This window comes from Pristis pectinata, chromosome 1 (assembly GCF_009764475.1).
Source record: "Pristis pectinata isolate sPriPec2 chromosome 1, sPriPec2.1.pri, whole genome shotgun sequence".
Lineage (NCBI taxonomy): Eukaryota > Metazoa > Chordata > Chondrichthyes > Rhinopristiformes > Pristidae > Pristis > Pristis pectinata.
The window spans coordinates 19,087,320-19,109,839 of NC_067405.1; the positions used below are offsets into that span (position 1 = coordinate 19,087,320).

The 22,520-nt window shown below is 39.9% G+C and overlaps 1 protein-coding gene across 1 annotated transcript; it reads left to right on the forward strand.

The window, feature by feature from the left end:
• Positions 1-884: 884 nt before the first annotated feature.
• Positions 885-18,172, forward strand: rnd3b (Rho family GTPase 3b). Its single transcript, XM_052018784.1, has 5 exons — positions 885-1,469; positions 1,789-1,876; positions 10,227-10,336; positions 15,509-15,643; positions 16,978-18,172. Exons 1-5 carry the CDS (start codon positions 1,053-1,055, stop codon positions 17,227-17,229), a joined length of 1,002 nt encoding a protein of 333 aa, XP_051874744.1. The 5' UTR covers positions 885-1,052; the 3' UTR covers positions 17,230-18,172.
• Positions 18,173-22,520: the final 4,348 nt, after the last annotated feature.

The following is a 22,520-nucleotide window of genomic DNA, read 5'->3' on the forward strand; positions in this document are numbered from 1 at the left end:
ACCCTCGTTCCCTCATAAAAGTGGGACGTTATTCTAAATGCTCCTTGCGAACGTCGTTGCAGAACGTGTCTGGGCAAATCACTCCATCTATAAACGGGTTTTACAAGTAGCGCTTAGAATCTGTAATTTGCAACTTGTCCGGAAAATCCCATATTCGCCACCCCACGTTGTGTGAAATGACCTGCAGATCTGCCTTTCCCCCATTTCAGACACTATTATTGTTCAACATTTTTACATTTAAGATTATTTCCCATCACTGTATTCCGTTTTAACACGGCGCAACCAAGAATTAACATTGCTTTATTTGGTGGAGTCGTCCTGTGGTGGTAAAGAAAAACTAGAAACGAGTAGTCTATTTTTTAGTATCAGGTTTAAAATTATATAACCCGCATAATGCTTAAGATATGAAAGATTTGTGGAGGAATATATTGATATTATTCTGTGCGTCGCACGATAAGGGTGCATCAGGACTCGCCCTGCCACAAGCAATGCAAAGCTAAATGCTGCGGTGGCCCTTTTGTGATACTGCATGGTCCGTGTGTACCCAGGCCAGCATTTCCGCGTGGGGGAATAAAAGACTATCGGAGTGGAAATATTATCAGCACAAGAGATATCTGCCTCGGTCGGAACAACGGGTATAAAATGCATTTTTTTCTTTTGCAATAGCAATATCGGTAACATTTAAAACCCATGCAAGCAGAACCGAAACCGGGCGAAAGATACAGAATGGGGAGGAACACAAGCTGTCTGCTCCTCACCAGACCAGACCTCAACACACCAGAATGATTGACAGTCAGAGTGGCCAAGCAGCTCACTCAGCGAGTCGGAGGAGGGCGGGCGTTACAACATTCTCAATGGGATTCGTAGAGAGCCAATCAGCGCCTGGCAGAGGCGGGACTGGGCGTTGGGCAGGAACAGCGTAGAGCGTAGTGGCTGCAGGGAGTTGTAGTTGATATCGTATTTCCCACAGTGACTAGGGCTGAGTCAGAACTCCTATTCCCAGCAACCGCTGTAAGTCATCGCTGCAACTCAGTGCATACCGAACATGGCAAATGCAAAGCACACTGCAATCCTTTTATGGGAGCAAGGCGAGGACTAATGGTTGTCCATCACTGGTGACGGAACGTTCGGATTGGCAGCGAGATGTTATATTAGGAGGTGCGCAAAGCCTCAGTAAGAAACAGTTGTGGGTAGTGGCGGAGGTAGCCGGACAGGTAGGCGCAGGCAGGTCCCGGGCGCTCTGGGGGAAGAGAAATCAGCCTTCTGTTTACGCGTACAATCCAGCGAAAATTTATTGTTTTAACCCCCCCTCCAAATCCACGTCAATGAAGGAAAGAAGATCAAGCCAGAAACTCACCAAAAACGCGATGGATAATCAAACTGTGAAATGCAAAATAGTTGTGGTGGGCGATAGTCAATGTGGAAAAACAGCGTTGCTGCACGTTTTTGCCAAGGATTGCTTCCCAGAGGTATGTTACCGATCTGGTTTACTCAGTGACTGGGATGATATTTGAATAATTCTTGCAAAGCACCTGTTTGAGAATCCCTCTCATTTTATTATGTTTAACACAATACCAGACCTTGTTGATTTTCCTATTTTTGATTGGGCTTTATTGTAAATTATTGTAATTGTAAAAACCAGCTTTTTAGTGACTTAATTATAAATTCGCCGATTTAAAACATTGTTACACGAACGCTTATTTTAAGCACTTCCTGGCGTTTGGACTAATTTCATTGAATTTAAATGTTTAAATTTGTACTTTAAAGCCATTCCCGTTCTCTGTTTAGAGTTATGTACCCACAGTCTTCGAAAATTACACGGCGAGCTTTGAAATTGAAACGCAGAGAATAGAACTGAGTCTCTGGGATACCTCAGGTAAGAAGCCTCCTAGCTTCTAGATTCATTCTGTTACGAGCTCTGCGTTTCTCACGGAGTTGACATTGTATGGTGGATTTTATATAAAAAAAACGAGGAATTTTAAGCACTATCATCTGTTAAGTCCCTGGATCACGACCAGTAGCGAAAATCAGTGTTTCCTGACCGGCATCTAACACATGAGACTGCTAACATCTATTTACTGATTGTCTCTTAAACCCCGCTCTCAATTAGATCCTAAATATGTGTTAAATACCTGCAAATAAAGACGTCCTTGGGACAAGAATAATTGTTTTAAATAGCGTGGCTGGGTTTGGAGCGTAATTTGGCAATTGGTCCGGTTGCTTTCTTCAGTTAAGGAAGTGCGTGGGTAATTACGCCAGTTAATAGGCAGGCAGGTAGATAAACCCACGTTTTCTCATTGCTTCATAAGGGAGTTTGGCGGTTGGGGAATAAAGTAGATTGCGGCGGGGAATTGGATATCCGCGCCTCCTGCTGTTGCCAAGCTTTTCAGTTCAAAGGCATCGGGGACTGGGGAATGTGATGTCAGGAGATAAAGGATTCTCTCCGTTTCTTTCGGTGAAACGATATCACTTTAAACACAAAGTATTTAACTTCGGCCTCGGACATGGCGAGGTCGTCTATGCTGAGGGGGAAAAATCCCTTTCTCAAATATCCCAGGTTTCTGTAAAGGACTTGAAATGAAAAATGAGTTGGTTAATTAAAAATACGTATTGTAATATACGGATTTAATTGCATATCAAATCACTGAAGTTGGCTGCCATCCGCTCACGCACTGTATTTAATGGAGCTCCTTGTATTCCTGGAAGGGCGCATTTTATGCAGTAGTTGTGTTAGGTTTTAGAATAGAAGATAATCGACGCATGTAAGATGGTCCAAAATTCTTAGCTTGTCTGTTCGGTACTAAGCTGTCTTTTAAAAGACGAAATATGCAAGGGTTATAGGACTGTCATTAAGGCACATCAAAGAGCCGAGATAACCACCAAGGGAGTTTAATTGCTTGCAGAGGTTTGTGTCCATCAGGCATTCTTCAAATGATTTCCATTTGTGATCCAACAGTGCTGGCATTTTCCCTTTCTAGACTGGTATGTCAGGAATTGCGTTGACAACCCATAAAGACTGTCCGGAGTTTAAATCAATCTCTTTACTAGCAGAAGCAGCGGGAGGGGAATATCGCCCCCTATTACAAATTGGTTGCCATTGTGCCTGTTCTCTTTTATTCCTCCTCTCGAGAGATTGTGCGCGGACCTAGGACCTATGTTTCCTCGCTCGAGAAATCGTCTCTAAAAACAACGCAGAAAACGTGATGTAAAGTCAAAGGAGTAGTTATGTAGCAGTGCAATTTTCATTAAATCGATGACAACATTTTCTCTTCCCTTTTCCCACACCCAGCGCTCTCTCCCCCCTCTCACACGCACACAATTCTCCTTGAAGCTCCCACTGTGTTGTACCCATGAGGGTGATCTCTCCCCTTCAGAGTGATACATTCTAAGAATGTCCATTTCTGTTAAATAGATTAGGAAATAAGACTAATTTCTATTTAAATTATTCATCTTCATCCTCGTATAATTAAATCTGCTTTCTCTTGATTAAAAGCTACCTAACAGCTAACTGCATAGACAGAGCGTTCAGAGACATTCCAACAGTTACTAAATTAAGTTACTAAATTAACTTGCAACTTAAGAGTTGCACATTTTAAAGTTTCATTTTTTTTCTGTAGTTAGCATTACAGTAAGGATTGGGTTTTGAGTGCCAAAGTTAATTATATAATAACTTCATTAAAATATATTTTCCTTTAAACAGTGGCGTTAGGAATTTCTATGACTTTGATATTCTTCAACTGGATTTAGAATAATATAAAAATTCTGCCCAATAAGTTTATTTAATCATAATTGGCTAAATTCTCCAGCTGCTAACCTGCTTTTGGTGACTGTCCTTTTGGAGCTAGTGGGGGAAGGGATAGCTGCACTGTTCCCCATTCCAGGCCAATCCATTTACTTGTGCTCAAATGTTGCACAATTGTATGAACAATGGAATCCAAAATATTGTGTTCCCTACTGAATCAAAGCAAACACCTTCAAATAGCTTTTGAAGTTTAAATTGATTATTTTAAGATTGCTTGCCTGCTAATACAAAGCAATATTGTTGCCAGGGCTTTCAATTCTGCAATCTTGTATCTCGGCTTTACGTGAGCACTGAAATGGGATTGATGGATATCCAGGAGGTGAACTGCTGAGTGTCTCTGTCAGTGATGAGGATATTATTCTGATTTTATTTTTGAATGATCACTCGTTCACTTAAATGCACCTGATCACTACCCACAGCTGGAAATTACTGGCCTTGTGTCAAAATTGGCTTTTCTGCAAGGCCATTCTATGTCCAGTTCAATGTCCGTGAAAGGAGAATAAAAATAATTTGATTATCTACAACTCTAGTAACTGTGACAATTCCAGCCCAATATTCTCGACTGTGATTGCTGGAGTCTTCAACTAACTGATCTGGCTATTTCACTCAGTTAAAATGCTTGAGGTTAACCACTTTATTTCTTGGGGGGGTGGGGAGGACATCTTGTGATAAAGGATTTGGTAACCATTTTTGAATCTTGAAGTACAAGGTTTTTTTTTACTTTGAAGCTTACTGAAATTCTCATTAGGGGTGTCTTGGTGGAATGTATTATTAAATGCACTAAGCTTAACTGACAACTTAATGTGTTGGCCCTTTTTGGGTGAGCTTCCACTCAAGTTAAATGACTGAATATGCATACCATTCTTGTGTTGATATGAGACCAAGCAGCTGGCATTTAGGGAGAGTCCTCTATGGCCCGATGCAGTTTATTGTAAGTATTAAGGGTGTACAATTTGGAGATGGCCACTAATGACTTAAAACAGAAATTCTGTGCATTGTAAAGATAAACTTATTGCACAGTGGACTTATTTGATAACTAAGCTTATTTCAACTAGGCCCAATGAAATGGTAGTCCAAATCAATATTTCCTTATCCAGTTCTCCCAATGATAAGATGGGTGAAAGATATGATCCAAGTCCCTTCTATCTTGAAAGTGTGACTACGACTTGGGTAATGGTGCTGTAAAGATTAATTACTGCAGAACACAAGACAGTGTTTTTATCATCAAATATTAATATAATTATGAAATGCAGTAATCCCTTTTTAAATGGATTACAGCAAGAGTGTGTAATACCTATACAATAGTGCAAGATAATTTGGAAACACTAACCACTTAATACCTGTTCATTGATAATATTCATAATTCCTTGCTAATGCAGTATGAAGAGGACAGTTTATTGAATTTCCCTCACTATCTACAGCACTCAGATGTGCTGAGTGCAATCTACTTGAATGTTTTGATTTGGACACTGATTAGCATGATTATACCATTTGACAATCAGTCTCAAGAACACATGTTTCTCCAACAGTTGAGATGAGACAGTTGTTCCAATATACTATCATGAATTTCATTAATCGCAGTTCAAGTTCAAAATGATATGAAGTTAAGGAGGAAATCAAATTCTTTTATAGATAGCAAGCATGGTGACTTAATGATTTCATTTCAGTGTGACCATGAGAGCTGGGATTGAAGATATCTAATGATAATGTGGCCTGTGCTATGCAGTGAAGTCCAAATCGTCCCATTGGCAGCATTCAATTTTTCTCACCAACTCCTCATTTTTGCTCTTGTTTAGGTCTTTTTGTTAGTGTCACTGTCTAGACCAGCATTTATTGATCATCCCAAATTGTCCTGCTAATCTGCTTGAGTGGGCAATTGGGAATTGGCCTTGCTTCTGTGAACCAGGAGCCATGTACATCAGACTGGGTAAGGAATGCAGGTTTTTCTTTCCTGTAAAAGATGTTAGAACATCAGGAGTTCTAATTTTCAACAGTGGTCACTATTTCTGACACTGGCTTTTCTTTAATTCAAGATTTATTTAGCTACAGTTGTGAAGGTGGGATTTGAACATGTCTCTAGATCAGTAATCCATTTCTTTGTATTTTGCCCTGTAATTTAACCACTGTGCATCTGTATCCCATGAGAGGCATAGTTAAATACTGACTCATGGACCTTAAAAGGTTTGGTGGAGGAGGTTTCATTTGATATACTGGTAGAATTACCAGGTGAGATGAGCCTTGGCTTCTAAGTGTGCTGCAATGTACTGAAGAACTGAACTGCATTGGAATTTATATTGTACTTTGTCAAGGTGAGGCTTTCTACCTATCTTAGCTACTGGAGTAATTCCCCAATTTGTGATATCTCTTGATCGTTGCAGTGGATTCCTTCACCAATCCACTTTATGAAACCCACTGATCCTCTCCCATCTCCTCATTAAATCCCAGATTAATTTCAACATTTACATGAATACTGTTCCCTCAAACCTATAGCATGTGGAGCATGATGCATTGGGCCCTTTTGTCACTGCCTTTCACTAGTTTGAACCTCACTTATGCTCGTTCATCTAAATGGAGAGCTTAGCTGGAAGCTGTGATGGTAAGATTCATGATGAGATGCTACAAAGAATTAGTGTTGACCAGCAGCTCTTGGATTGCATTTTCTTTCCCTTATAAAAAGTGTTTGCAGTATCCATGTTAAGTACCCTGTTAAGTGCTGTTCTCGGATGATCAGTAATGAGAGATTGAGCTACATTTAATCTCGCATGGGAATGTCTGTGAAACAAAGTAAATTAGCCTTTGCTTCACTGTGGGAATTCTAATAGTATTGTATATGAAACAGGAAGGATTGCATTAATTATCAAATGAAAAAGATAGTCAATGAAATGTATTTAAAAGCAAAACTAAACATTTAATACAATTGCTGCCAGAGGAAAGGAAACATGAGATTTGTTGGGTCATGTATTGTTCACTCTTGAACACTGGAGTAATTTTTAGAAAACGTTGAGCATTAGTATTGGGAATTTCCTATTGTCCTAATGCAGGTAGTTAATGCATGAGTACTTATCAATATGTATGCAATGGGGACTGGTTGGTAATGTGACTTTAAAACCTTAAAACAATGTATGGTCATTTGAAAGTGACTTCATTAAAGGAGGCAATCGAATTAATGAATAAGAATTGTATTAAAATACTGTTGACATTGAAAATGTGAAATTAAAACAGACCCAGCAAGAGAGGTAATTTTAGAGCCTTTCTAGCAAAATTCAAGTCTGAAAGGTCATGGACCTGAAACATAAATGCTTTCTCTTTACCCCTGTTTGATATGGGGGAAACAATGCAATCTAGTAAAGAGTACTTCCTTCCATATGGAGCTAGATCCACAGCTTTGAAAGCTTCCAGATCAAAGGTAGATGATTTTAGTTTGAGTAGTCTGAATACCTGTTGGATTTACTTACGGTAGGAGACTCTCATGGTCTGTCTATTTGCCAGTGGCTGGCATTTAGATCAATGGTGCACTATTATCCCCCTTAGTTGCTTGTAGCCTGATGCAATAAAATGGAAACTTGATATGGAATAAACTGGTCAGACCACAATGAATTTTGTTTCAAAGAAAAAGAAACCTTGACCTCCCAACTTTCCTGTAGTCATTGGTGGAATATAAATAAAAAGCTGACTTGTGCAAGAATGACTTGGCAACTAAAGGGTTGATGAGGAAGCTGTCCTACCCAGAGTCCAGTTGGTTTGATGGGTATGACAATGGAAAGCTACAGCACAGAGCAGGGCTTGTCAGGAAGTAAATGGGGAAAAACCTGTGAGAATGGCAAGGTAGAGCAGTCAGAAGCTCTTGTCAGTAGTTAATAACTTGCCTCTGATTTTAATGTGCTTTCTAAGCCCAGTGCATTAAGCTGATCCTATTGTGCTGAAGTGATAATACTGCATTTAATGGCTAATGCTAGCCTTTCAGAGCTTGACTTCACTGTGATTTTAGTCTTTCATTCTTGACCCACACCTGCTGCTTCAGCAAATGGCAATGGTGATGCTTCAGTCAATGCCTGATTCTTTGTTCTTGAATCTAATGTGATCACTCTCTGAAGAAGGGTTTAAATGTGTTCAGCTGCAATATGCAATAGCACAGCTCTGACTGTACAGGCACATAATTCAAATCCAGCACTTAAGACATTAGGAATGACTACTTTGTAGAGATAATCAGAATCAAAATTTAGTAATTCTGATGTCAATGGAAGTGGCAGGGTTGGATGAGAGAACAAACTGAGCTGATGGGGTTATTGGCAGAGTATGTTTACTGACACAAGTGAATCAAGCCAGTTTAATTGATTTTGTCTGTCCAGTTACTAACCCTGTGAGCTGTTGTAGATAAACTAAGGTACCTATGGAGGTCTATCAGCAGGGCAAAGAGCATAAATCTGTTTCAATCTGGTTTGTTAGGCTACCAAAACTTCGTTTTGCTTCCCTCTCACTCATTACTCATCAGAAATGATGCAATGCAATATGAGCTGCAATAAGAACAAACTTGGTAGCAGGCAATCTGTTACAATGTCACTGATCTCTTTAGCTACTGTACAAATAAACATTATGCTTTGACGTTGGAGTGGAAATGCATCATGGTTAATAATCATAGCAATTGTGTAATTTGAAGGTAATTTGCTCACTATAGTTATTGAAATCCTTTAATAATTAAACAAAAATGGCTAGTAATACCTCTTGCCTCAGAGTCAAAGTCCACCTTGGAGATGTCGACACAATCTAAATTGACACTTCAGTGCTAGCCTTTTGGTGTGAAGCAAGAGCTGTCATTACCAGCACCTTGCATGGCTCTTTTTATGGTAATGTGTTCCAAGGTGCTTTACAAGTATTATCAAAGACCTTTTTGACATCAACCCACATGTGGAAATGAAAAGGGTCTTGAGGTGAGAGGTTTGAAGGAGTAAAAGAGACTTAGAGAGGAGATTCTGGAACTTGTGGCCAAGACTGCTAATTGTACAGCTGCTGCTGAAATGAGGGAGGGGGAATAAGGTGATCAAGGGGCCAGGACTAGAACACGGAGATCAGAGGTTGACAGTGTTGGAGTAGGTTGCAGAGCTGAAGGGGCAAGGCCAAGGATGAAGTTGAAAATGAAGATTAGAATTTTAAAATGGAGGTGTATTGGCACAGGCATCACATGGATCAACAAATGGAAGGATAGTAGGGACATCAGAGTTCTGTATGTAAATTTTACGAGAGATCGGAAGTGGGCTGAAAGGGCATTGAAATAGTTAATCCACAGGTAACAAAAGTATGCCAGGATTTTTCTGCATATTCAAATGATATAAAAAATGTGCCATATATTGAATATGGTTGGTTACTATTTATCCTTCTGAATACATTACTAAAGCAGGTTATTTGGTTACTTGTAATTGACAGCTGCATTTGCAACAAGTTGATCATGTATCTGATGTCTAAATGCTACCATTATAGCTCTAACAGTATTCTAACTTGAGTCTTTGCTTGTGGTTTCCCACCACCATAAGTTGAAGTTTCTCCAAGAATCAAGAGACCCCAGTTTGGGTTGTTAGGAGTATCACCAAAACAGCTGCATTCTCAGTGGCAACAGTTTGCATTGCTGACAGCTGGGAACAGATTTTCACTAAAGTGAGGACTCCTGAAGGTTACAGCTCCCCCTGCAATGCCAGGGGTTATGATACAGTGATATAACCTCCATTTTAGACAATTGGGGAGGGTTGTTTCGCCACCCTAATTGTAACAGTGATTGCTTTGCAGAAGTTCTTAGCAGGTTTATTGTTCAGGATTGCCATGTAAAATGCAAGTATTTATACTTGTGAATATTGCTTGCATTAAGAAATACCTGTGTCACAGGTATGACTTTGAAAGGCTTCATCAATTAATTCATTTGTTTGAAGAAGCACAGGTTGTATACACTATAGGCTTGTATTTTGTCATGTTTAACAAACATGCTTCTTTTAAATTTGCTTCTATGGTAATGACTGTTTACAGTTCCTGTTTTACCTGCCATAAAGATCTCAATTATATCTTGAGCTGCAATATGTTCCTTTTCATAAACTTGTGCTGATTTGAGCTAGCATAAACATTTTTTGCCTACTTGAAATGATTTCAAATTAAAGAAATGACTGATTTTCATGCTGCATTTTCATGTAAATTGGAATAACTCAGCAGGTCAAGCAGCATCTGTGGAGACAAAAGAATGGTCAAGATCAAGATGCAGGGTCTTGGCCTGAACCATCAACCATCTCTGCCTCCCACAGATCTGACTTGACCCACTGAGTTCTTCCAGCAGTTTATTTTATTGTTTCAAATGCAGCTTTTTGTCTCCTGGTTGTATTTTGATGTTTGTTTTGTGTAAAATGGTAAACGCGTGACTGATGGTTTGGGTTTGCTTTGTGTCCAGGTTCACCCTACTATGATAATGTCCGACCGCTTTCCTACCCAGATTCTGATGCTGTTTTAATTTGCTTTGATATAAGTCGTCCAGAGACCCTCGACAGTGTGCTTAAGAAGGTAGGTGTAATAAAGGATGTTCCATATTTAACATTGGAATATTTAATTGTGACTTGGGGATAAATTAATGGCCAAAACCAAATGTTTTACCTTGTATTCTGATGCCCAGTGGAACTGAATTGCACCTAACACCAGTTTCCTAAGTGGAATGGTAGTCCAGCCACACAACACTTCAATTAATTTCATTTGAAACCTCTTAATTGACAATCTTCTGTTCAATTTTGTTCATTTGAAACCTCAATTGACAATCTTCTGTTCAATTTTGTTCAATAAAAACTATGCTGCTGTATTGATGCTGAAAACACACCCTTTTTTTTTGAGTCCATTGAATATTGTTCTGGCAAGCCAAAATGCTTGTGACCATGTGGAGAATACTACCTCCTTTGAAGCTAATATAAATCTATCTCTCAAGAAGTTTGAGTAACTGGTAGTTCAATTTGTCAGACCCAGTGACAACAGAGATCTGGGTAGTGGCTAGTACTCCCCGGAAATGAATTGACCTTAGTGGAACGTGGTGATGTAATTGGAATAGAATCTGTCAACACAGCTGTGCCTGCCTTCATACTGGCAACTAATCATTTGAAAGTAAAAACAGTGAAATAAGAAATATTTGGAGTACAGAAGGAAGAGGCTCATTTGGATTCCATGTAATTTCTTTACAATGAGTAACATAGCCAAAGGCACTTCATTGTGGGCCTGTTAACAATTTGGTTTCTGATGTTGATTGACTTGCTCTTGTGCTCTACATTCTAGAAATCTATTCGGGTTTTGTATTGCAATCCTTAACGGTTAACTTCGCCCATTTTTTAAAAAAATAATAAACTAAAATGGATGCAAGCAAAAATCAATGGATTCCAGTGATCTAGATTAAATTTAAACATTGTAACTGCAACAAATATCACTGGGAGTCCAACAAGCTTATGTTCTCTTTACTGTGGAAAGAAAACATGTACCTTTTTACATGAGCATTAGAATAACAGCTTTGTGTACGTTGTCTGGAATACTTTACAGCTGGAGAGGCTAGAGTTTGTTGTAGACTTGCATACCTGTGAAACTTATTCACGTGAAGCATGAGATTAGTGGGTGAGTCACCACGATGACTTGAAAGAGATTGGCCATATTTGGTAATAAACAGGTGCCAGATTTGTCAATCTTGGGTATCACTGTGTAGGCAAATTTGTATAAGGATTGAGGATCAGCACAGAGTTGACCCACATTTTCAAAAGTTCATAAAATATGATAACTGTCTTGCTTTCGGCTTTCAGTATTTTCCAGTTCTGTACAATGGTCCCATTAAATTAGAATAATATTGACTAAAGGGTGGGGGGGGGGAGGGAGAGAGTCTAAAATCCAGTTTGTTAATATTTTTTATATGGTCATTAAACAACTGACTAATGTTCTAAGCTTCTCCAGTGGGGGCCTGTTGCTAGTACTCCATACAGTGCAGGTTTTGAGGCTGATCTACATTTGATTCTGCATAAATGTAATGTTCATATGGGGTCACCTTCAGCCTCTGACACTTCCCCATATCATTTGTTCTTTTATAAATCCATTGGCTCAAACTAATAGAGCAATTCCTTTTTTTTTGCTGTTCCTTGGCCTTTCACCTGCTATTCATGTAAAAGTCTTGGTGGAAGTCTTGCTGCTGTTTCTCTTCCATTATAACTATACTTTGTACTGTTTTTCTCATGTGCAACCAATGTCTTGGCTTGAAAGACTTGGGCAGCAGCTAACACGACGGTATTATGACTAGACTTTTGGCTCTGGCTCAGTAGGACATTGAATGGAGCTTCTGCCTGCCTTGTTTTAATCAATTTGCCCATTACGTTATTAATTACTATTAGATGCAAAATTCTGGAACATTTTACATAAAAGGCTGAAGGATATTTAAATGACTGGATGATTGGTATTGGTTTATTATTGTCATTTGTACTGAGGTACAGTGAAAAGCTTGTCTTACAAACCGATTGTACAGGTCAATTCATTACACAGTGCAGTTACATTGAGTTAGTACAGAGTGCAAGATTGTTTTTTACTTCTCATTGAACAATCCACTAAGTGTGAAAAACTTAACTAAATGGAGTTGTTGCCAATTCACAATTTACATGATTAACTAGTCATTTGTGGTAGTAATTCACTTTTGAATCACTTTTAATCATCGTGTACTAGTGACCCTTGAACACTTTTATACCTCACTCCAACCACCACCACCCCCCCCCCCCCCCCCCCCCCCCCCCCCTCAGGAGATTTAGGATGTTTGTGATTGCCAGGACTGGAAAATGTAAACTCCAAGGAAAGATTGGATATGCTGGGATTGTTTCTTTTGTAACAGTCGAGGCCAAGGGGAAATTGAATTAATAGACCTAGATAAAATAGGAAGGACTAATTTCCTTAAAGTTCAAAACCAGGGTACATAGATTTAAAGTAATTGGTTGACAGATAAAGGGATAATTCCACACACAGAGGGACAAAGGGACAAGTAATTGTGTTTTAACTGCTGCATGCATAGTAAACTGGGTGGCTACCTCTTTGCAAACTTTTTTAATCAAAATAAACTTTATTCATAATAAGAAACAAACTATATACAATGAAACAGTGCAAACTTTTACATTCTTGTACAGATCATTCATTAGTGTTACCATATATATATATATAAAAAAATAAAAACAGCACCGATGCCACACATGTGGTTCCCTGGAAGCTACCCAGTCCTGTATTTACAATATTTAGGGGCTTTCTCACCTGTCCCCACCCCTCCCTCTCCAGTGGCAGAAGAACCCTAAACTGTAGTCCTTCCCCACCGAGCCTTTGTGTTGGCTGTGCCCAGCTTCAGTGCGTCCCTCAGCACGTACTCCTGCAGCCTGGGTTGTGCCAGCTGGCAGCATTCCCCTACGGACATCTCGCACTGCTGGAAGACCAAGTTTTGGGCAGACCAAAGAGTGTCTTTCACAGAGTTGATGACCTTCCAGCAGCAGTTGATGTCCGTCTCTGTGTCTCCCCCTGGGAACAGCCCGTAGATCAGAGAATCCTGTTACGCTGCTGCTGGGAATGAACTGTGACAAGGACCCTTGCATCTTTTGCCACACCCTCCTTGCAAACCTACAGCCTGCAAAGAGGTGGGCGACCGTCTCGTCCCCAGCGCGGTCCTCCCGGGGGCAGTGCGTGCTGGGAGTGAGGTTCCAACCATACAGGAAGGATCTGACTGGGAGGGCCCCTCTCTCCACCAGCCAAGTGAGGTCTTCGTGCTTGTTGGTGAGTTCTGGCGATGAGATATTCTGCCAGATGGTCTGGACAGTCTGCTCAGGGAACCACCCCACAGTATCCATTGAGTTCTTCTCCTGCAGTGCCTGCAGTATGTTCCGTGCTGACCACTGCCTGATGGACTTGTGGTCAAAGGTATTGGTCTGGAAGAACTTTTCCATGAAGGACAGGTAGCACGGCAGCGTCCAGCTGACTGGGATGCTGTGTGGCCATGGGGCCAGGCCTATCCTTCGCAACAGCAGGGATAGGTAGAACCTCGGTACGTAGTGACACTTGGTGCCCACGTACTTGGGTTCCACGCACAGCCTGATGCAGCCACAGACGAAGGTGGTCATCAGGAGGAGGGCGACAAACTTGCTGTGCTTCTAATTGCCACTATGGCCACTGGCCAAGGTTGTGTCAGGCTCTTTACGATCTTTTATATTCTACCTGAGCTCCTCTTCCAATCTCAGGTCCTCCATTACAAGTGCCAACTTTCAGCTCTATAATACTTCAATTTATCTTCTGAAGCCTGCATTCATACCTTTTGAATCTCCCTCTTAAACTATTTCAGCTCTTCAGCCATGCAACTTCAATAAATTGGAGTTTAATTTCCATATCCAGCACCCTTGGCCTGTCTGTCTTTCATTTGCTTCAAATCCATTGGTCATTAGTATCTTGATTTTTATTTAAATTAAAAAAAAAATTGTATTCAAGTCCCTTTGTCATCTGAAACCTACCCATCTTACTCCCCAGCTTGGTCTTCAGAACATTTTCCAGTGATTCCACTTCCCCCTCAGCACTGCATTAGGCACCTAACCTTTTACCCACTACATTCACCCCATCATTAAACTAGGCCTTGAGCTCTGGAATTCCTGCCCTTGCTCTTTTTCCTTAAGATTTTACTTTTTGACCACGCTTATATTAACTTAAACCATTCCTTGTTTTGATTATTGTTAACATGAAGTACTTCAGGGTGGTTTTCAGATTTAAAAGTAAATACAAGTTGCCATAGTTGGTACCAAGGCCTGTGTTACTATTTCGGACTGGCAGACTACATCATCTGCATGCCTGATACCAGATTCCCTAATCGTACACTATTCTGAGCTCTGTCTTAGTAAGAGATTGGCAGGCAGAGAAGTGTTCAAGTGTGTACTCAAAACTTCCTTATGTGCAGCATCCCCACTGACTCCATGGGAGTCTCTGGCCCTTGACTGCTCAGTAGAGGAGCAGCAATCAGGATGGAATTGGAACCTTGGCCATGCATTGGCCATTACCTCAAGTTACCCTCCTGCCCCATCTGTGCAAGAGTCTGAGATTCCCAACCAACTCTCAAAACCAGAGTGGAAGCAAGTCATCCTTGATCTTGAGGGACTACCTAAGAAGTCTCTCAAATGCACAATTAGGAAAATATAATTCTTGGGATTCAATTCAGTTTGCAGTAGCAACAAAAATACAATCAGTTGTAACTGTGAACTTCTCATAATTTGCAGATAGCAAATAAGTAAAACTTCCTGACATTTAAAATGTTTATTAATCTGGCTGTGCATTGTATGAGTTTTGTGATAAATGATTCAAGGCAAATTGACTTAATTTGGTTTGTGCACAAGGCCTGCTTGGCAGAAAGGCATGTAGTGCAGTCTTGCCTTCTGGAATGGTTTAAAGAACAGTAGCTTAGTGTTGTGGTTTTAAAAAAAAAGTCAAACCCTGGACATCACAATTGAACTATATCTGCACACTTGTACTTGGACGATATTGCAGTAACTAGTGGGATGCTGTTGTCATCATTAATTAAATTATTCCTTAGTTTAACATTTGAGAACTGTTCTACAATTACAAGCTGCCTTTTTTTTTGGGGGGGGGGGGGCATGTGGGGAGAGAGTGGACTATGGTGTAAGTATAAGCTCACCATTTTGGTTGCTGTGTTTTCAGTGGAAAGGTGAGATCCAAGAGTTCTGCCCAAACACAAAAACCTTGTTGGTTGGCTGTAAATCTGATCTGCGCACAGATCTGACAACATTAGTGGAGTTGTCCAATCACCGACAGAATCCGGTGTCCTACGATCAGGTAGGTCTTGATTTCCATTTCTCAGTGGTGTCGATTGTTCGGGCACAAAGGAGTGCAAATGATGTGCTTCCCTTTCATGGTGACGCACAAGTCAAAAGAATCAATGTACTCTTAAATTCTTGCTGAACTCAAAAGAACTTTAATAGCAGTGAAATAATGAAAATGCATCTGTCTTTCAATTGATCAGACCACCAGCTGGTGCTTATCTGTGATGATCCTTCTTGCAGCCCCAACTATGACCCAACATTGTAAGCAAAGTATCTGTTTAGTGAATTTTAGCATTTCCCTTCCCTGCCATTCCATGCCTATGTAACAGTTTTGAAGATGGCATTTTAGTTGACTGCCATTTTTCTGCCTTTTCAATAAAATGCTCAAGTTGAATTGCTTGATGAAAATAAGTCCCCTCCAAAAACATTCTGAGTAGCACCATTAATTGTTTTGGATTTTTGACAATACATTTGTATCTTGGGGAATAATGAATTCAACCCACAATACCTCTGGCATGACAGGTCCCTTAAGGATCTCCCATAAGTTTTGCTTGGGACTGATAAAGGGTGGCACAGTGATACAGCCAGTGGAGCAGCTCCCCTAAAGCTCCAGAGACCCACCTTCAATCCAGACCTTAGATGCTGCCTGTGTGGAGTTTGTATGTGACTGCCTGGATTTCCTGAGTATTCAGATTTTCTCCCACATCCCAAAGGTATGGTAGGTTAATTGGCCATTGTAAATTGCCCCTAGTGTTCAGGTGAGTGATAGAATCTGAAGATAGTTGATGGGAATGTGGGAGAATAAAAATGGGATTCGTGAAGATGGGTGATTGGTGTCGAGTCTGTGGGCCAAAGGGCTGGTTTCTATGCTGTTTTTGTTATTTGAAATGTCACATACTTTGGAATCTGCAGATATGTTCATGAAAGCCCACATTACAGTGAGGGTTCTAGTGTGAGTGAGTCAAATCAAGCAGCAACAGCAGCGAGTCCAGACTGTCTAAGAACGTGTGTGCACCATCATTTCTCAAGACAGTACTGATGGTGGTTCTGCTCTTCACCTGTATAAAACATTGATAAATAGGAATACTTTTAGTTTTTGCTTTTAAGATCTTGCTTGTTATTTGCTGTTTACATTTGCCCATTGTAGATCCAAACAAAATAAAATCCCCATAACAGGACATTGATGGAATTTGCCAAAGATGCTTGGATAGAAAATGACTGTATAAACTACATTGATTTTTAAGAAGATTACACTTTAAATCTTAAAGTTTAAACACTGATACTTTGAACATAATATCTTGGCTAAGGTGTCCGTCCTTTATTAATTCATGGCTATTTTCTCTTCAGGGTACTAACATGGCCAAACAGATTGGAGCAGCAACATACATTGAGTGCTCATCATTGTCATCAGAGAACAGTGTAAGAGACATTTTTCACGTGGCTACACTGGCCTGTGTAAATAAACCGAACAAAAATGTAAAACGCAACCAATCAAAGCGAGCCACAAAACGAATTTCACATGTGCCCAGCAGACCAGAACTGTCCTCAGTGTCTCCTGATTTACGGAAGGACAAGGCACGAAGCTGCACTGTGATGTGAGGACAGTGGGACCAGGGGAAGCAGTTGGAGATGGTCAGCTAAAGTTACAATGATGTGGAATGAAAGGCTATTTTGACAAAAGAAAGGACTCCGTACAGTGTGCAGCATCATTTACATACCAATGTGTCTGAAATCGCCTTTGCAAAGATATCCTTCACCTTTTTATGTGTGCGACCTTGGGGTTCAGCAAGTGGAATGACCTGGCTTGGAAAAAGCTAGGTGTAAATGCTGCCATTGGAATTTGTGAGAGGGAATCCAGGTCAAAGACTTGCAAAGGCCTCATACCAGTAAAAGAAGGCACATGAGCTTGTTAGGAGGGGAGGGCAAGAAAGGGAAACTGTTAAACCAGGAAGCTAACTAACACTATACTTCGTTCTTGGAAGTGTTTTCAGGATGTATTTCCAAGATCCTGTGATGGGGCCAATAATCTCCAAATAATATTTGAACATGTAACAAGAGCTGTAGTTGCACTTTGTCCATTATCATTGCAAAACTGAAGTCATTCCAATGTTTTTACACCACTGAACATTTGGTTTCTTCACTAAACAATGCTGTATGATTGGTGCATCATGATGCTTTAGGGTGGTATTATATAATGGCTGGCAAAAGCTTCTCTGTAATAGGTATTGTAAACTTTAAATTATGTTTTCAAACTGTAGAACGTCTTACAATTTTTTTTTGAATGTTGAAGTTTGTACGTCCATTCTAATGTTTTGGCAGTATTTATTGAGGTATAGTTTTTTCCTTGGAAAATGTAATCAAGTATTGATGTAAATTATTGCAATAATTCATTTTAAAAACCACCAGTTAGAATTATTCAAGCAGTTTATAATAAGCAAACTTCTGTACCTTATCACGAAACTGTATTTTTAATCTAAGCTTATTAAAGCTTATGATCTATTACAAAGAATACTTATTTCTTTGCCAAATAAAAAAAACTCTGATCACACTTTATTTGGTTTACTATTTGGTGTGTGGGGAAAAATACTTCATTGTTAGATGAGCTAATCCTCCAATACAGGGAGAGACCAGAGAAGCAGAAATTATTCTGAGAGCAGAGGCTGGGTTGAGATGTAAAGGTGATCAAAATCATGAAGTATAGAAGACTCCAACATGGGCAAAGTCTGCCAGAGGACCAATGTGTTCAATGCAGTGAGAGTCAAGCTGAGATGTTTCCCCTGTTGCTACATGATATGGTTGATGCTGTGATGGAGCATGAGCATCTGAGCAAATAGCCTAGGAATGAATTGGATTAGGGAAAGAAAATGAGTAATTAAAACAAAACAGGCAGATTTAGGAAGGTTACACCCACCTCTTCAGATAAATGTTAAATGGTTGGAACTGAGAGAAGAATATGATGTGAATAGGAGAAACCAGTCAAAGTCAGAGCTCCCCAGGTCTGATGGTGAATACCTGCTGTAGGAACAAACAGGTGGGCCACATTCCTGAGCCTTAGTGAGGTAGACTTCAGAAATGGAAAGTAGTTTCATCCTCTATGAATGCAGCTGTTGTAGAGCTGACCACAGATGAAGATATATCTAAATTTGGGAATACAAATGCAAATAATGCAAGAAATTCTCCATAAAGCATGATGTAGTGAGATTGTACATCTGATTGAATTCATTCTACTAACAAATGTAGTAGCACGATGCACTTGAGTGATGCTACTGCAGAGTTGCATGTATTCTTACTGTGCAGGAAAATTACATTGGTATGGTGATTTAAAGGATTGTTGAAGATCTATGACCACTGACAAGGCTGGAATAGAAATAGAATAACATTGTTATCCTAAAGTGCAAAGCATGTTTTTCTTCATATACCCTATTTGGTCTTTATTTAGAATGCTTTGATTTGGACTCCTACAATAACTGACTTGAGCCCAGCTAATAGGCAATTAGTTTAATGGGTTTTAGAATCATGGCTCTGAGCTGCAAATTTTATTCTGGAGTGTAAACTTTTTCAAAGGGTAATAAAAGCACTACATCCAATCTGTGCTAATAAGGAAAAAATAGATGGCAGGGAGAATTTCTTCTTCCCCGTGTTACTGACCATTGCATATTTCTGGTTTAGTTGCTGCAGAGGTACTTTTTTAAAAAAAAACAAAATGCTGGAAATACTCAGGGCAGGTAGCATCTGTGGAGAGGGAATAAATTGGTATTCAAATGGAAGGGTTTCTGCCCAGAATTAGGAAATTCTGAGAAAACAAATTTGGAGGTAACATGAAGAGAAATAGGGAAGGGTGGTGGGAACAATGGTAAAGATCTGTCATAGGATGGAAGGTAGAAGAGATTAAATGATAAAATTGGTGTTAATGCAAGATGAAGGTAGTAATAATTTCAGATAATTATTATGCACATATATTGTCAAAGATGATTCTGAAAGGAGCATAAATGCATAATAATTGAGTGTGAAGATCGAAAAGCTGAAATGAAAAATACTAAAATATGTATGTTTGGTAAATGTGCATAAATATGAATTGTTTTCCAGTTTGGTAGGGTTTGCTATTACTTTAAACTGCGTCACCTAGTTCACATCAGATGTGTTCCCTTTAATAGTCCTATTCTGAAAGAATTTGGAAGATAGCACACTGGCAACAGGAATGGGTACCAACTATGAAAATCTATGTTCCCAGAGTGAAAATGGTGAGTTGTACCTTCAAGAAAGTGCAGCAAGGTAGATACAAGAAGTGGCATGTGTAAAATGAACTTGAGATGGCTGAAACTGCATACATGAGTGTGTGGGAAAACTTGAAAGAAAATGTGACAGAACCAGAGAAGCTCGTCAGATTGCAGAAGTTGCAGTTAGAAACAACAAAGAGCAAAATGCAGTGATGCATAAGCAAAAAAAAGCCATACTCCTACTAAAGGAGGGCTTGGATACTTATGTGATACCACCTAACATCTTGGCACCATGCAGTACACTGACGTCCTGCTTAATAAGGGTTAAGGGTTCATTTTTGACACAGCATCTTAAATATTTCAAAGCTACATATTTAATATGGGTAATCAGTTGATGAAGGATTGGCAATTATGTTGTACAGTGAGAGACCTGGTGAGATGTTGCAATCACGAAACATTTCTGGACCAGCTGTTGAAGGACACAGGAGCTTATTGATGAGCTGCTAAATACACCAGAGCTCACTTTCACCTACGCGTGCAGGAATGCTGTTGCAATAAAGATGGCTCTGAAGAATACAAGGATGCTGCGCCAGTGCACTGTTCGAAGATACAGAGGGCCGCCAATTGTCACATGAGTGCAGAGGACAGTCTCAATGTGGAACCAGCAGACCAGATGGAACTCAAAGGTGGGGAAGCCTCCTATCATTAATAAAGCGATTGATCATGCATTTGCTTTACATTTCATACGCTGAGTCATGTAAACCAGTAGACTTAAAAGGGTAGCCTGCATTTATGCAACTACTGTCAGCTAAATGGAAGGCTGCAATGATGCTAAATAATCATAATGGCAGACGGTCTCATTAAAAATGAGCATTGATGTGCCAGCTCAGTAATGAGGATTGCTACTTATAATTCAGAGTTTCAGCAGGACACCACTGTGACATTATATTGTAAATGTATTCAGAGGTGTTATTAAAGATCCAGGGAGAAATAATGTGCATAACAAGGCAGAAAGATAAAGTCACCATTGATTGTAGTTAACCATACATAATGACCAACACTACTGGGTTGCAATTAGATACGGAGACTTTAAATGAATTGGGCATAAATCTGCATTATGAATACAGTGCAAATGTGACTGAATAAACTGCTAATTCAATGCATGGATTTGTTTAATTATTTATACTGTGGCATTGTTGGGTGCAGAACTCAAATCCCAACCGCCAGGATGCCAAGACTTTCTATTGCTGGCCTGGACCTGTGCCCTATTCTCTGACAAGAGAAGTGGAGGAGGAACTGTAAAAGCTGAAACAACGTGGGGTTGTGGTTAAGTCCAGCAGAGTGAGTGGACAACACAACATGTCTCAAAATCAGATAAAATGGTGCACTTACATGATAATTATAAAATTACTCTGTCAACAATGAAATGTTCCACTTAAGTCTACATTCTGCTAGTTTGAATCAGAGCTAAACATTAGCAAGCACATATGGTCTTTCTGGAAGGAGCAGCATGAACAAACCACACACCAAAATTGTTCGATGTGGAGTTATCAGGTGGTTATTCTGCAAAGACATTTATTCACTGATGTTCACACCCAATACATGGGCATGGTCCACATAATTTCATGTTTTGGCCAGAAGCTGACCATAATATAAAGTATCTAGTTAATGCTTGCACAGTGTGTCATGACTGCAGAGCACAGTCAGCTGGAACTCCTATACAAATATGAGAAAGGTCCACTTGATAGTTTGAGAGAGTGCATATTGTTTTTTCCCAATTGCCTTTGTTAGTCGAGGCACTGAGTTCAAGAGTCAGGAAGTTAATTTGCAGCTTTACAAAACTCTGGTTAGGCCTCATCTGGAGTACTGCATTCAATTCTAATCACCCCATTATAGGAAGGATGTGGAGGCTTTGGAGAGGGTGCAGAAGAGGTTTACCAAGATGCTGCCTGGATTAGAGGACATGTGCCTTAAGGAGAGAGATTGGACAAATTTGGGTTATTTTCTCTGGAGCGGTGGAGGCTGGGGGTGGGGGGGGGGAAGACTTGATAGAGGTGTATAATGTAATGAGGGACGTAGATAGGGTACACAGCAGGTATCATTTTCCCAGGGTCAAAATGTTTAACACTAGAGGGCATGCATTTAAGGACTAGTTTAGTTAGGATTTTAATTACTAATTTAATTAGTTCAACACAACATCATTCTATGTTCTATGTTCTAATTGTGAGTGGATACTTTTCTCATTCTGGTTGAAAGCCACTCAAAATGGGTTGAAGTGATGTCACTGGGGTCTATCAAGTCATGTTGTGAATTACTGAGGTATCATGATTAGTTTTTGCATTGTATGACCTCACAGAAGAATTGGTCCCTGCTAATGCTCTGGAGTTCCAGTCAGCACTGTTTGCAGCTTTTGTCTACACAATGGAATTCAGCACAGGTTGATGTTTCCTTATTATCTAGTGACCAACAGTGAGGCTAAGTGGTCAATTTGAACAGTGAAGGAAATGTTAAAAACAGACATTGTTGGTCAAGAGATCCAATCAATCAATGATCTACAGGCTTGCATCATTCCTTTTCATGTACAGGATATGGTCCCTCAGTTAAATCTAATTCATCCCAATCTGGAGCAGAGGAAAAACACCTGGATGGTACAGGTTGGAAACCAGGTGAAGG